This window comes from Engystomops pustulosus, unplaced genomic scaffold (assembly GCF_040894005.1).
Source record: "Engystomops pustulosus unplaced genomic scaffold, aEngPut4.maternal MAT_SCAFFOLD_972, whole genome shotgun sequence".
Lineage (NCBI taxonomy): Eukaryota > Metazoa > Chordata > Amphibia > Anura > Leptodactylidae > Engystomops > Engystomops pustulosus.
The window spans coordinates 1-15,539 of NW_027285851.1; the positions used below are offsets into that span (position 1 = coordinate 1).

At 54.3% G+C, this 15,539-nt stretch overlaps 1 protein-coding gene across 1 annotated transcript; it reads left to right on the plus strand.

Moving 5' to 3' along the window:
• The first annotated feature begins 3,707 nt into the window (after positions 1-3,707).
• Positions 3,708-14,479, plus strand: LOC140112682 (obscurin-like). The gene is made up of 4 exons (XM_072132587.1): positions 3,708-4,532; positions 8,061-8,136; positions 8,284-8,433; positions 13,766-14,479. Exons 1-4 carry the CDS (start codon positions 4,226-4,228, stop codon positions 13,938-13,940), a joined length of 708 nt encoding a protein of 235 aa, XP_071988688.1. The 5' UTR covers positions 3,708-4,225; the 3' UTR covers positions 13,941-14,479.
• The last annotated feature ends 1,060 nt before the right edge of the window (positions 14,480-15,539 follow it).

Consider the following 15,539-nt stretch of genomic DNA (forward strand, 5'->3'; position numbering starts at 1 on the left):
GAACTTGTGACTTTCTGTCTCCATATTTCATCCTCCACTATAACTCTGAGGATGACGCGCCATCATATCATGGTCATCTTCTATCTCGTACATACGTGTGACCGTGTGACCATGTGACATGTGACTAATTAGCATATGACTAGTAATAAAGCCAAGAAACTGCGGCCATGACAGCTGAAAGAATACAAAACAAAGTCTATCCCAAAGCCGAGAGGACGAGTCACCCCAAGGTCTATGAGCTCTGGCAATGGAGGCGGCAGACGTCCTCCGAGCACCGGGAAATGGCGAACAAAACTCAACTTCAATATCATCAGTAGAGGCGTCAGCTCCGCTCTACAAAATGTATGAAAAGTAGAAGAAAGTAGAAGGTTAGAAATGGAAGAACAATGAGACCCAAGTGAATGGACGTGACTTTGATCGCTCGGGAAGGATCAAGGGTAAAGGGAAATGGATGGGACTGTCAGGTGGTAGTCAGATACTTGACCATTGGTGGTGGTCCCAATGCTGAGCTATATGTGAGGGTCCTACACTCTAGAATTATGAGCATGAAGAGCAGGACATGGTGGTCCAGCAGGACAACAACCCGAATCAGACGTCCAGATTGGGGGAGAAACGGGTCAATGATGATGGAGTAGAAGGTCTCCCTGATAACGCTTCCTAAAATACCCCCTATTCCAGGCCTTACACTGTAACATGCCCCATAATGTGGGCCCCACGCCACCTACTGCCTGTAGTTGTGGCAATACACCATACACTGACCCCCAAATCACCCCCCAAGTATAACCCACACACATATACACTCACCGGCCACTTTATTAGGTCCACCTGTCCAACTGCTCGTTAACACTTAATTTCTAATCAGCCAATCACATGGCGGCAGTGCATTTAGGCATGTAGACATGGTCAAGACAATCTCCTGCAGTTCAAACCAAGCATCAGTATGGGGAAGAAAGGTGATTTGTGGCCTTTGAACGTGGTATGGTTGTTGGTGCCAGAAGGGCTGGTCTGAGTATTTCAGAAACTGCTGATCTACTGGGATTTTCACGCACAACCATCTCTAGGGTTTACAGAGAATGGTCCGAAAAAGAAAAAACATCCAGTGAGCGGCAGTTCTGTGGGCGGAAATGCCTTGTTGATGCCAGAGGTCAGAGGAGAATGGGCAGACTGGTTCGAGCTGATAGAAAGGCAACAGTGACTCAAATCGCCACCCGTTACAACCAAGGTAGGCAGAAGAGCATCTCTGAACGCACAGTACGTCCAACTTTGAGGCAGATGGGCTACAGCAGCAGAAGACCACACCAGGTGCCACTCCTTTCAGCTAAGAACAGGAAACTGAGGCTACAATTTGCACAAGCTCATCGAAATTGGACAGTAGAAGATTGGAAAAACGTTGCCTGGTCTGATGAGTCTCGATTTCTGCTGCGACATTCGGATGGTAGGGTCAGAATTTGGCGCCAACAACATGAAAGCATGGATCCATCCTGCCTTGTATCAACGGCTCAGGCTGGTGGTGGTGGTGTCATGGATCCATCCTGCCTTGTATCAGCGGCTCAGGCTGGTGGTGGTGGTGTCATGGATCCATCCTGCCTTGTATCAGCGGCTCAGGCTGGTGGTGGTGGTGGTGTCATGGATCCATCCTGCCTTGTATCAGCGGCTCAGGCTGGTGGTGGTGGTGTCATGGATCCATCCTGCCTTGTATCAGCGGCTCAGGCTGGTGGTGGTGGTGTCATGGATCCATCCTGCCTTGTATCAGCGGGTCAGGCTGGTGGTGCTGGTGTCATGGATCCACCCTGCCTTGTATCAGCGGCTCAGGCTGGTGGTGGTGGTGTCATGGATCCATCCTGCCTTGTATCAGCGGGTCAGGCTGGTGGTGCTGGTGTCATGGATCCATCCTGCCTTGTATCAGCGGCTCAGGCTGGTGGTGGTGGTGTCATGGATCCATCCTGCCTTGTATCAGCGGCTCAGGCTGGTGGTGGTGGTGTCATGGATCCATCCTGCCTTGTATCAGCGGCTCAGGCTGGTGGTGGTGGTGTCATGGATCCATCCTGCCTTGTATCAGCGGCTCAGGCTGGTGGTGCTGGTGTCATGGTTCCATCCTGCCTTGTATCAGCGGCACAGGCTGGTGGTGGTGGTGTCATGGATCCATCCTGCCTTGTATCAGCGGCTCAGGCAGGTGGTGCTGGTGTCATGGATCCATCCTGCCTTGTATCAGCGGCTCAGGCTGGTGGTGGTGGTGTCATGGATCCATCCTGCCTTGTATCAGCGGCTCAGGCTGGTGGTGGTGGTGTCATGGATCCATCCTGCCTTGTATCAGCGGGTCAGGCTGGTGGTGCTGGTGTCATGGATCCATCCTGCCTTGTATCAGCGGCTCAGGCTGGTGGTGCTGGTGTCATGGATCCATCCTGCCTTGTATCAGCAGGTCAGGCTGGTGGTGGTGGTGTCATGGATCCATCCTGCCTTGTATCAGCGGCTCAGGCTGGTGGTGCTGGTGTCATGGATCCATCCTGCCTTGTATCAGCGGCTCAGGCTGGTGGTGGTGGTGTCATGGATCCATCCTGCCTTGTATCAGCGGGTCAGGCTGGTGGTGGTGGTGTCATGGATCCATCCTGCCTTGTATCAGCGGCTCAGGCTGGTGGTGGTGGTGTCATGGATCCATCCTGCCTTGTATCAGCGGCTCAGGCTGGTGGTGGGGGTGTCATGGATCCATCCTGCCTTGTATCAGCGGCTCAGGCTGGTGGTGGTGGTGTCATGGATCCATCCTGCCTTGTATCAGCGGCTCAGGCTGGTGGTGGTGGTGTCATGGATCTATCCTGCCTTGTATCAGCGGCTCAGGCTGGTGGTGGTGGTGTCATGGATCTATCCTGCCTTGTATCAGCGGCTCAGGCTGGTGGTGGTTGTGTCATGGATCCATCCTGCCTTGTATCAGCGGGTCAGGCTGGTGCTGGTGGTGTCATGGACCCATCCTGCCTTGTATCAGCGGGTCAGGCTGGTGGTGCTGGTGTCATGGATCCATCCTGCCTTGTATCAGCGGCTCAGGCTGGTGGTGTCATGGTGTGGGGAATATTTTCTTGGCACTCTTTGGGCCCATTGGTACAACGCCACAGCCTACCTGAGTATTGTTGCTGACCATGTCCATCCCTTTATGAGCACAATGTACCCTGTAACATCTGATGGCTACTTTCAGCAGGATAATGCGCCATGTCATAAAGCTGGAATCATCTCAGACTGGTTTCTTGAACATGACAATGAGGTCACTGGACACAAATGGCCTCCACAGTCACCAGATCTCAATCCAATAGAGCATCTTTGGGATGTGGTGGAACGGGAGATTCGCATCATGGATGTGCAGCCGACAAATCTGCGGCAACTGTGTGATGCCATCATGTCAATATGGAGCAAAATCTCTGAGGAGCTTCCAGCACCTTGTTGTATCTATGCCACGAAGAATTGAGGCAGTTCTGAAGGCAAAAGGGGGTCCAACCCGTTACTAGCATGGTGGACCTAATAAAGTGGCTGGTGAGTGTATATATATATACACTACTCATTCTGGTTACACAAAGTGTCCGCTTCTTTATCATGACCAGTGAAAGAGCCCCGATCCAAAGTCCACACTAAATAATAGCCTCCCCATACCGAATAATAGTGCCCCATGCAGAATAACAGCCCCCCCACACTAAATAATAGCCCCTCATACTGAATAATAGCCTCCCTATACTGATTAATAGTGCCCAATGCTAAATAATAGCCCCCACACTAAATAATAGCCCCACATAGCGAATAATAGCCCCCACTCTAAATAATAGCCTTCCCATACTGAATAATAGTGCCCCATGATGAATAATAGCCCCACATACTGATTAATAGCCCCCACTCTGAATAATAGCCTCCCCATACCGAATAATAGTGCCCCATGCAGAATAACAGCCCCCCACACTAAATAATAGCCCCACACACTAAATAATAGCCCCCCACACTGAATAGTACACCTCTAATTAATATCCTCACAGCCCCCAGTATATAGGTGTCCTGCTTACACACCCAATCCAAGCCTTGTGAGTAGTCACACCCATGTGACCAGTAGCCCCAGAATTGGGAGCAGATTTTGATGGAGAATGTGGCCAGAGGGATCCAAGCTGCGATGAGAACAAAGGTGGATCCACAAAAACAGAAGAGTAACAATGGAGTTACCTGACGATCAGACGCTACATAGTCACACGTCACACTCATGTATGAGATGTCTATAACCCAGAACATTGTGACCCTCTGTGACTATATCACACACATTTCTCATCATACCTCCACCCTCAGGCCCTCATACTCGGAGCTGGAGGTGCGCGATTACCTGTGGCAGGTCCTCAGCGCGGTGGAGTTCCTACACGACAAGCAGATCCTGCACCTGGACCTGCGGTCAGAGAACATCATTGTCACTGAGCACAAATTACTGAAGATCCTAGACTTTGGGAGCGCCCAGTACTACCTCCCTGACAAATTGGTGACCCTCCGCAGATACTCCGACTACCTGGAGACTATGGGTAACGTGTCACCCCAAAATCAGGACATAGGGTCATAGGTGCGGGCAATGGTCAGAGACTAGTCAGATGTAGCGTTGGGTTTATGGTTTGGATCAGGTTGGATGAAGGGTGATGGTCTGATGTTGGGTTCATAGTAAGGGTCAGGTTAGATGAAGGGTGATGGTCTGATGTTGGGTTCATAGTAAGGGTCAGGTTAGATGAAGGGTGATGGTCTGATGTTGGGTTCATAGTAAGGGTCAGGTTAGATGAAGGGTGATGGTCTGATGTTGGGTTCATAGTAAGGGTCAGGTTAGATGAAGGGTGATGGTCTGATGTTGGGTTATAGTTGGGGTCAGGTAAGATGAAGGGTGATGGTCTGATGTTAGGTTATAGTTGGGGTCAGGTTAGATGAAGGGTGATGGTCTAATGTTGGGTTATAGTTGGGGTCAGGTTAGATGAAGGGTGATGGTCTGATGTTAGGTTATAGTTGGGGTCAGGTTAGATGAAGGGTGATGGTCTGATGTTGGGTTCATAGTAAGGGTCAGGTGAGATGAAGGGTGATGGTCTGATGTTAGGTTATAGTTGGGGTCAGGTTAGATGAAGGGTGATGATGGGCTGATGTTGGGTTCATAGTAAGGGTCAGGTTAGATGAAGGGTGATGGTCTGATGTTGGGTTATAGTTGGGGTCAGGTTAGATGAAGGGTGATGTTCTGATGTTAGGTTATAGTTGGGGTCAGGTTAGATGAAGGGTGATGGTCTGATGTTGGGTTCATGGTAAGGGTCAGGTAAGATGAAGGGTGATGGTCTGATGTTGGGTTGTAGTTGGGGTCAGGTTAGATGAAGGGTGATGGTCTAATGTTGGGTTATAGTTGGGGTCAGGTTAGATGAAGGGTGATGGTCTGATGTTAGGTTATAGTTGGGGTCAGGTTAGATGAAGGGTGATGGTCTGATGTTGGGTTATAGTTGGGGTCAGGTTAGATGAAGGGTCATGGTCTGATTTTGGGTTATAGTTGGGGTCAGGTTAGATGAAGGGTGATGGTCTGATGTTAGGTTCATAGTAAGGGTCAGGTTAGATGAAGGGTGATGGTCTGATGTTGGGTTATAGTTGGGGTCAAGTTAGATGAAGGGTGATGGTCTGATGTTGGGTTATAGTTGGGGTCAAGTTAGATGAAGGGTGATGGTCTGATGTTGGGTTCATTGTAAGGGTCAGGTGAGATGAAGGGTTATGGTCTGATGTTGGATTATAGTTGGGTCAAGTTAGATGTAGGGTGATGGTCTGATGTTGGGTTATAGTTGGGGTCAAGTTAGATGAAGGGTGATGGTCTGATGTTGGGTTCATTGTAAGGGTCAGGTGAGATGAAGGGTGATGGTCTGATGTTGGATTATAGTTGGGTCAAGTTAGATGAAGGGTGATGGTCTCATTTTGGGTTATAGTTGGGGTCAAGTTAGATGTAGGGTGATGGTCTGATGTTGGGTTATAGTTGGGGTCAAGTTAGATGAAGGGTGATGGTCTGATAATGGGTTCATTGTAAGGGTCAGGTGAGATGAAGGGTGATGGTCTGATGTTGGATTATAGTTGGGTCAAGTTAGATGAAGGGTGATGGTCTCATTTTGGGTTATAGTTGGGGTCAGGTTAGATGAAGGGTGATGGTCTGATGTTAGGTTATAGTTGGGGTCAGGTAAGATGAAGGGTGATGGTCTAATGTTGGGTTATAGTTGGGGTCAGGTTAGATGAAGGGTGATGGTCTGATGTTTGGTTATAGTTGGGGTCAGGTTAGATGAAGGGTGATTGTCTGATGTTAGGTTATAGTTGGGGTCAGGTTAGATGAAGGGAGATGGTCTGATGTTGGGTTATAGTTGGGGTCAGGTTAGATGAAGGGTCATGGTCTGATTTTGGGTTATAGTTGGGGTCAGGTTAGATGAAGGGTGATGGTCTGATGTTAGGTTCATAGTAAGGGTCAGGTTAGATGAAGGGTGATGGTCTGATGTTGGGTTGTAGTTGGGGTAAAGTTAGATGAAGGGTGATGGTCTGATGTTGGGTTATAGTTGGGGTCAAGATAGATGAAGGTTGATGGTCTGATGTTGGGTTCATTGTAAGGGTCAGGTGAGATGAAGGGTGATGGTCTGATGTTGGATTATAGTTGGGTCAAGTTAGATGAAGGGTGATGGTCTCATTTTGGGTTATAGTTGGGGTCAGGTTAGGTGAAGATTGGGGGTCTGAGATTTGGGTTCATGGTTGGAGTCTGATAGATTAAGGGTGATTATCTTATGTTGGGTCAGGTTAGATGAAGTATGGGGGAGTCTGGTATCGATTTCATGGTTTGAGTCAGGTCAGATGGTGGTTAGGGGTTTGTGTTGGGGTCAGGATAGATGAAGGGTGAGGGTCTGTGTTGGGGTCAGGATAGATGAAGGGTGGGGGTCTGTGTTGGGGTCAGGATAGATGAAGGGTGGGGGTCTGTGTTGGGGTCAGAATAGATGAAGGGTGGGGGTCTGTGTTGGGGTCAGGATAGATGGAGGTTGGGGGTCTGTGTTGGGGTCAGGATAGATGGAGGTTGGGGGTCTGTGTTGGGGTCAGGATAGATGGAGGTTGGGGGTCTGTGTTGGGGTCAAGATAGATGAAGGGTGAGGGTCTGTGTTGGGGTCAGGATAGATGGAGGTTGGGGGTCTGTGTTGGGGTCAGGATAGATGGAGGTTGGGGGTCTGTGTTGGGGTCAGGATAGATGGAGGTTGGGGGTCTGTGTTGGGGTCAGGATAGATGAAGAGTGGGGGTCTGTGTTGGAGTCAGGATAGATGAAGGGTGGGGGTCTGTGTTGGGGTCAGGATAGATGGTGGTTGGGGGTCTGTGTTGGGATCAGGATAGATGAAGGTTGGGGGTCTGTGTTGGGATCAGGATAGATGGAGGTTAGGGGTCTGTGTTGGGGTCAGGATAGATGAAGGGTGGGGGTCTGTGTTGGGGTCAGGATAGATGAAGGGTGGGGGTCTGTGTTGGGGTCAGGATAGTTGAAGGGTGGGGGTCTGTGTTGGGGTCAGGATAGATGAAGGGTGAGGGTCTGTGTTGGGGTCAGGATAGATGGTGGTTAGGGGTCTGTGTTGGGGTCAGGATAGATGGAGGTTGGGGGTCTGTGTTGGGGTCAGGATAGATGGAGGTTGGGGGTCTGTTTTGGGGTCAGGATAGATGAAGGGTGGGGGTCTGTGTTGGGGTCAGGATAGATGGAGGTTGGGGGTCTGTGTTGGGGTCAGGATAGATGAAGGGTGAGGGTCTGTGTTGGGGTCAGGATAGATGGAGGTTGGGGGTCTGTGTTGGGGTCAGGATAGATGAAGGGTGGGGTTCTGTGTTGGGGTCAGGATAGATGGAGGTTGGGGGTCTGTTGGGGTCAGGATAGATGAAGGGTGGGGGTCTGTGTTGGGGTCAGGATAGATGAAGGGCGGGGGTCTGTGTTGGGGTCAGGATAGATGGAGGTTGGGGGTCTGTGTTGGGGTCAGGATAGGTGAAGGGTGGGGGTCATTGTGGTTATTGTATAATTGATTCAGGTTATTACTCTTTCTCAGCTCCAGAGATTCTGGAGGGACAAGGGGCCGTTCCCCCCACAGATATTTGGGCAGTGGGGATAACAGCGTTTATCATGTGAGTATTACCCCAATGAGCCGCAGGTGAATTGCAGCTCTGGATGTGACTAGAGTATAAGTCCTGATGCTACTTCTGGCATGGCTGATAACAGAGAGCAATGCTCACAGCTGATGCTGATTTTCCCAATCCTCCCGTTTCTTCCAGGTTGAGTGCGGATCTCCCATTTAGCGGTGACCAGGGGTCGGAGCTGGAGAAGGGAATAAAGAAGGGAGTCGTCAGATTTGGTCGCTGTTATGCCGGATTGTCCGGAGGGGCAGTGCGATTCCTGCAGAGCACCTTATGGGCCAATCCCTGGTATGAGCCGCACCCACAGCCTGACTATTCACATACACAAACATCACCTCCCAAATTACCTACTGCATGTCACACTGTAGGCTTCTTCCTGGCCTGAGATCCATCATCATATATCTAGGAGTCCTACCTATAAAATCAGTAGGAGGGCAGAGGGGTCTGGAGGAGGAGGAGGACAGAGGGGTCTGGAGGAGGAGGAGGACAGAGGAGTCTGGAAGAGGAGGAGGACAGAGGGGTCTGGAGGAGGAGGAGGACAGAGGAGCCTGGAGGAGGAGGACAGAGGGGTCTGGAGGAGGAGGAGGAGGAGGACAGAGGGGTCTGGAGGAGGAGGAGGAGGACAGAGGGGTCTGGAGGAGGAGGAGGACAGAGGAGTCTGGAGGAGGAGGACAGAGGAGTCTGGAGGAGGAGGACAGTGGAGTCTGGAGGAGGAGGACAGTGGAGTCTGGAGGAGTAGGACAGAGGAGTCTGGAGAAGGACAGAGGAGTCTGGAGAAGGAGGAGGAGGACAGTGGAGTCTGGAGGAGGAGGACAGAGGAGTCTGGAGAAGGACAGAGGAGTCTGGAGAAGGAGGAGGAGGACAGAGGAGTCTGGAGGAGGAGGACAGAGGAGTCTGGAGCAGAAGGAGGACAAAGGAGTCTGTGGGGAGGAAGACAGAGGGGTCTGGAGGAGGAGGAGGACAGAGGGGTCTGGAGGAGGAGGAGGACAGAGGGGTCTGGAGGAGGAGGAGGACAGAGGAGTCTGGAGGAGGAGGACGACAGAGGAGTCTGGAGGAGGAGGACGACAGAGGAGTCTGGAGGAGGAGGACGACAGAGGAGTCTGGAGAAGGAGGACGACAGAGGAGTCTGGAGAAGGAGGAGGACAGAGGAGTCTGGAGAAGGAGGAAGACAGAGGAGTCTGGAGGAGGAGGAGGACAGAGGAGTCTGGAGGAGGAGGACAGAGGAGTCTGGGGGAGGAGGACAGAGGAGTCTGGGGGAGGAGGACAGAGGAGTCTGGAGGAGGAGGAGGACAGAGGAGTCTGGAGGAGGAGGAGGACAGAGGAGTCTGGAGGAGGAGGAGGACAGAGGAGTCTGGAGGAGGAGGAGGACAGAGGAGTCTGGAGGAGGAGGACAGAGGAGTCTGGAGGAGGAGGACAGAGGGGTCTGGAGGAGGAGGAGGACAGAGGAGTCTGGAGGAGGAGGAGGACAGAGGAGTCTGGAGGAGGAGGAGGACAGAGGAGTCTGGAGGAGGAGGAGGTCAGAGGAGTCTGGAGGAGGAGGAGGAGGACAGAGGAGTCTGGGGGAGGATGAGGACAGAGGAGTCTGGGGGAGGATGAGGACAGAGGAGTCTGGAGGAGGCGGAGGACAGAGGAGTCGGGAGGAGGCGGACAGAGGAGTCTGGGGGAGGAGGACAGAGGAGTCTGGAGGAGGAGGAGGAGGACAGAGGAGTCTGGAGGAGGAGGAGGACAGAGGAGTCTGGAGGAGGAGGAGGACAGAGGAGTCTGGAGGAGGAGGACAGAGGAGTCTGGAGGAGGAGGACAGAGGGGTCTGGAGGAGGAGGAGGACAGAGGAGTCTGGAGGAGGAGGAGGACAGAGGAGTCTGGAGGAGGAGGAGGACAGAGGAGGAGGAGGAGGACAGAGGAGTCTGGAGGAGGAGGAGGAGGACAGAGGAGTCTGGGGGAGGATGAGGACAGAGGAGTCTGGGGGAGGATGAGGACAGAGGAGTCTGGAGGAGGCGGAGGACAGAGGAGTCGGGAGGAGGCGGAGGACAGAGGAGTCGGGAGGAGGCGGAGGACAGAGGAGTCTGGAGGAGGAGGAGGACAGAGGAGGAGGAGGTCAGAGGAGTCTGGAGGAGGAGGAGGTCAGAGGAGTCTGGAGGAGGAGGAGGACAGAGGAGTCTGGGGGAGGATGAGGACAGAGGAGTCTGGAGGAGGAGGACAGAGGAGTCTGGAGGAGGAGGAGGACAGAGGAGTCTGGAGGAGGAGGAGGACAGAGGAGTCTGGAGGAGGAGGAGGACAGAGGAGTCTGGAGGAGGAGGAGGACAGAGGAGTCTGGAGGAGGAGGAGGACAGAGGAGTCTGGAGGAGGAGGAGGACAGAGGAGTCTGGAGGAGGAGGACAGAGGAGTCGGGAGGAGGCGGAGGACAGAGGAGTCTGGAGGCGGAGGACAGAAGAGTCTGGAGGAGGAGGAGGACAGAGGAGTCTGGAGGAGGAGGACAGAGGAGTCTGGAGGAGGAGGAGGACAGAGGAGTCTGGAGGAAGAGGAGGACAGAGGAGTCTGGAGGAGGAGGACAGAGGAGTCTGGAGGAGGAGGACAGAGGGGTCTGGAGGAGGAGGAGGACAGAGGGGTCTGGAGGAGAAGGAGGACAGAGGAGTCTGGAGCAGGAGGAGGACAGAGGAGTCTGGAGGAGGAGGAGGACAGAGGAGTCTGGAGGAGGAGGAGGACAGAGGAGTCTGGAGGAGGAGGAGGACAGAGGAGTCTGGAGGAGGAGGAGGACAGAGGAGTCTGGAGGAGGAGGACAGAGGAGTCTGGAGGAGGAGGAGGACAGAGGAGTCTGGAGGAGGAGGAGGACAGAGGAGTCTGGAGGAGGAGGAGGACAGAGGAGTCTGGAGGAGGATGAGGACAGAGGAGTCTGGGGGAGGATGAGGACATAGGAGTCTGGGGGAGGAGGAGGACAGAGGAGTCTGGAGGAGGAGGAGGACAGGGGAGTCTGGAGGAGAGGAGGACAGAGGAGTCTGGAGGAGGACAGAGGAGTCTGGAGGAGGAGGACAGAGGAGTCGGGAGGAGGCGGAGGACAGAGGAGTCTGGAGGCGGAGGACAGAAGAGTCTGGAGGAGGAGGAGGACAGAGGAGTCTGGAGGAGGAGGACAGAGGAGTCTGGAGGAGGCGGAGGACAGAGGAGTCTGGAGGCGGAGGACAGAAGAGTCTGGAGGAGGAGGAGGACAGAGGAGTCTGGAGGAGGAGGAGGACAGAGGGGTCTGGAGGAGGAGGAGGACAGAGGAGTCTGGAGGAGGAGGAGGACAGAGGAGTCTGGAGGAGGAGGAGGACAGAGGAGTCTGGGGGAGGATGAGGACATAGGAGTCTGGGGGAGGAGGAGGACAGAGGAGTCGGGAGGAGGCGGAGGACAGAGGAGTCTGGAGGAGGAGGAGGACAGAGGAGTCTGGAGGAAGAGGAGGAGGAGGACAGAGGAGTCTGGAGGAGGAGGACAGAGGGGTCTGGAGGAGGAGGAGGACAGAGGAGTCTGGAGGAGAAGGAGGACAGAGGAGTCTGGAGGAGGAGGAGGACAGAGGAGTCTGGAGGAGGAGGAGGACAGAGGAGTCTGGAGGAGGAGGAGGACAGAGGAGTCTGGAGGAGGAGGAGGACAGAGGAGTCTGGAGGAGGAGGAGGACAGAGGAGTCTGGAGGAGGAGGACAGAGGAGTCTGGAGGAGGAGGAGGAGGACAGAGGAGTCTGGAGGAGGAGGAGGACAGAGGAGTCTGGAGGAGGATGAGGACAGAGGAGTCTGGGGGAGGATGAGGACATAGGAGTCTGGGGGAGGAGGAGGACAGAGGAGTCGGGAGGAGGCGGAGGACAGAGGAGTCTGGAGGAGGAGGAGGACAGAGGAGTCTGGAGGAAGAGGAGGAGGAGGACAGAGGAGTCTGGAGGAGGAGGACAGAGGAGTCGGGAGGAGGCGGAGGACAGAGGAGTCTGGGGGAGGAGGAGGACAGAGGAGTCGGGAGGAGGCGGAGGACAGAGGAGTCTGGAGGAGGAGGAGGACAGAGGAGTCTGGAGGAAGAGGAGGAGGAGGACAGAGGAGTCTGGAGGAGGAGGACAGAGGAGTCTGGAGGAGGAGGAGGACAGAGGAGTCTGGAGGAGGAGGAGGACAGAGGAGTCTGGAGGAGGAGGAGGACAGAGGAGTCTGGGGGAGGATGAGGACATAGGAGTCTGGGGGAGGAGGAGGACAGAGGAGTCGGGAGGAGGCGGAGGACAGAGGAGTCTGGAGGAAGAGGAGGAGGAGGACAGAGGAGGCGGGAGGAGGCGGAGGGCAGAGGAGTCTGGAGGAGGATGAGGACAGAGGAGTCTGGGGGAGGATGAGGACATAGGAGTCTGGGGGAGGAGGAGGACAGAGGAGTCGGGAGGAGGCGGAGGACAGAGGAGTCTGGAGGAGGAGGAGGACAGAGGAGTCTGGAGGAAGAGGAGGAGGAGGACAGAGGAGTCTGGAGGAGGAGGACAGAGGAGTCGGGAGGAGGCGGAGGACAGAGGAGTCTGGGGGAGGAGGAGGACAGAGGAGTCGGGAGGAGGCGGAGGACAGAGGAGTCTGGAGGAGGAGGAGGACAGAGGAGTCTGGAGGAAGAGGAGGAGGAGGACAGAGGAGTCTGGAGGAGGAGGACAGAGGAGTCTGGAGGAAGAGAAGGAGGAGGACAGAGGAGTCTGGAGGAGGAGGACAGAGGAGTCTGGAGGAGGAGGAGGACAGAGGAGTCTGGAGGAGGAGGAGGACAGAGGAGTCTGGAGGAGGATGAGGACAGAGGAGTCTGGGGGAGGATGAGGACATAGGAGTCTGGGGGAGGATGAGGACATAGGAGTCTGGGGGAGGAGGAGGACAGAGGAGTCGGGAGGAGGCGGAGGACAGAGGAGTCTGGAGGAAGAGGAGGAGGAGGACAGAGGAGGCGGAGGGCAGAGGAGTCTGGAGGAGGATGAGGACAGAGGAGTCTGGGGTAGGATGAGGACATAGGAGTCTGGGGGAGGAGGAGGACAGAGGAGTCGGGAGGAGGCGGAGGACAGAGGAGTCTGGAGGAGGAGGAGGACAGAGGAGTCTGGAGGAAGAGGAGGAGGAGGACAGAGGAGTCTGGAGGAGGAGGACAGAGGAGTCTGGAGGAGGAGGAGGACAGAGGAGTCTGGAGGAGGAGGAGGACAGAGGAGTCTGGAGGAGGATGAGGACAGAGGAGTCTGGGGGAGGATGAGGACAGAGGAGTCTGGGGGAGGATGAGGACATAGGAGTCTGGGGGAGGATGAGGACATAGGAGTCTGGGGGAGGAGGAGGACAGAGGAGTCGGGAGGAGGCGGAGGACAGAGGAGTCTGGAGGAAGAGGAGGAGGAGGACAGAGGAGTCTGGAGGAGGACAGAGGAGTCGGGAGGAGGCGGAGGACAGAGGAGTCTGGAGGAAGAGGAGGAGGAGGACAGAGGAGTCGGGAGGAGGCGGAGGGCAGAGGAGTCTGGAGGAGGATGAGGACAGAGGAGTCTGGGGGAGGATGAGGACATAGGAGTCTGGGGGAGGAGGAGGACAGAGGAGTCGGGAGGAGGCGGAGGACAGAGGAGTCTGGAGGCGGAGGGGGACAGAGGGGTTTGGACATTAACCTCCTGTTTTTCCTCCTCTGTTTCCTGCAGGGGGCGCCCCTCGGCTGCTGACTGTCTGAAGATGCCGTGGCTGCAGGAGGCCGGTTTGGCCACGTTGCAGGAGCCACCAGTCATCTTCCCCAGCACAAAACTTCGGAGCCATTTGCATGAGCGGAGGAGGCGTGAGGCGTCGGTCCATGCGGCTGCAGCACAGAAGATGCAGTGACCTCAGTCCGTGGAGAAGGCGGAAGGATTCTGTGCACAGCGCCCCCTCTACCCCCAGGCCGTATCTGGCACTACTCGGACTCCCTCCTCTCCATGCACCCCCTCCCTTGTTTGCTGACGTTGCAGTGCCTGATAAAGTGGGGGGCTACAGGGAGGCGGGGCCAAGCAGAGCTGCACCCCAATCTTCCTGTCAGGCCCCTCCCACCTGGTGTGCTGAGATCTTCCACACTTCTGCCGTTACATAATCCATGTATCACGTAGGACGTCGTAACATTTATCGTGTGGAGTTTCTATGTAAACATTTACTAACAAGAGCGGGGAAGATGGCGGCCGCGTCCCGGAGCCACAAGGCGGTGGAGGCCATCATCATCGCACCATGTCCCCACAGACGCATTGTGTCAACCAGCAGTTTCAGGGTTAATGTCTTTCTTCCTATTTAGAGATAAGGGAACAGATTTTTACCTTTCGTCACATTTGTTACTGGGTTATTGTGGTCAGATTTGTCTGTTTTATCTTTTTTCAATAAAGTTTTGCGAAGTAGTTTGGGGCTGAGTATGAGCAGAGTATGAGCAGAGTATGAGCAGAGTATGAGCTGTGTATGAGCAGAGTATGAGCAGAGTATGAGCTGTGTATGAGCAGAGTATGAGCTGAGTATGAGCCGTGTATGAGCCGTGTAGGAGCCGAGTATGAGCAGAGTATGAGCAGTGTATGAGCCGAGTATGAGCAGTAAATGAGCAGAGTATGAGCTGCGGATGAGCAGTAGATGTGCTCATACTCAGCTCATACACTGCTCATCTACTGCTCATACACAGCTCATACTCTGCTCATACTCTGCTGAGTATGAGCTGTGTATGAGCAGTAGATGAGCAGTGTATGAGCTGAGTATGAGCGGAGTATGAGCGGAGTATGAGCTGTGTATGAGCGGAGTATGAGCTGTGTATGAGCTGCGGATGAGCCGTGTATGAGCCGTGTATGAGCCGTGTATGAGCTGTGTATGAGCTGTGTATGAGCTGCGGATGAGCTGTGTATGAGCAGTAGATGAGCAGTGTATGAGCCGAGTATGAGCCGAGTATGAGCTGCGGATGAGCAGTAGATGAGCAGAGTATGAGCTGTGTATGAGCTGAGTATGAGCTGTGTATGAACGGAGTATGAGCTGTGTATGAGCGGAGTATGAGCTGTGTATGAGTGGAGTATGAGCTGCGGATGAGCAGTGGATGAGCAGTGTATGAGCCGTGTATGAGACGAGTATGAGCTGCGGATGAGCTGTGTATGAGCAGTAGATGAGCAGTGTATGAGCTGTGTATGAGCCGAGTATGAGCTGTGTATGAGCCGAGTATGAGCCGTGTATGAGCGGAGTATGAGCTGCGGATGAGCTGTGTATGAGCAGTGTATGAGCGGAGTATGAGCTGCGGATGAGCAGTAGATGAGCAGTGTATGAGCTGAGTATGATCTGTGTAAGAGCTGTGTATGAGCTGCGGATGAGCTGTGTATGAACGGAGTATGAGCTGCGGATGAGCGGAGTATGAGCTGTATATGAGCGGAGTATGAGCTGCGGATGAGCGGAGTATGAGCTGCGGATGAGCAGTAGATGAGCAGTGTA

Bases quoted from the DNA above. Each gene is read 5' to 3' on its own strand.
- LOC140112682 (XM_072132587.1), top strand. From the start codon at position 4,226: ATGTATGAGATGTCTATAACCCAGAACATTGTGACCCTCTGTGACTAT. The intron at 4,533-8,060 runs GTAACGTGTCAC...ACTCTTTCTCAG, and splicing joins CGACTACCTGGAGACTATGG to CTCCAGAGATTCTGGAGGGA. The intron at 8,434-13,765 runs GTATGAGCCGCA...TGTTTCCTGCAG, and splicing joins ACCTTATGGGCCAATCCCTG to GGGGCGCCCCTCGGCTGCTG.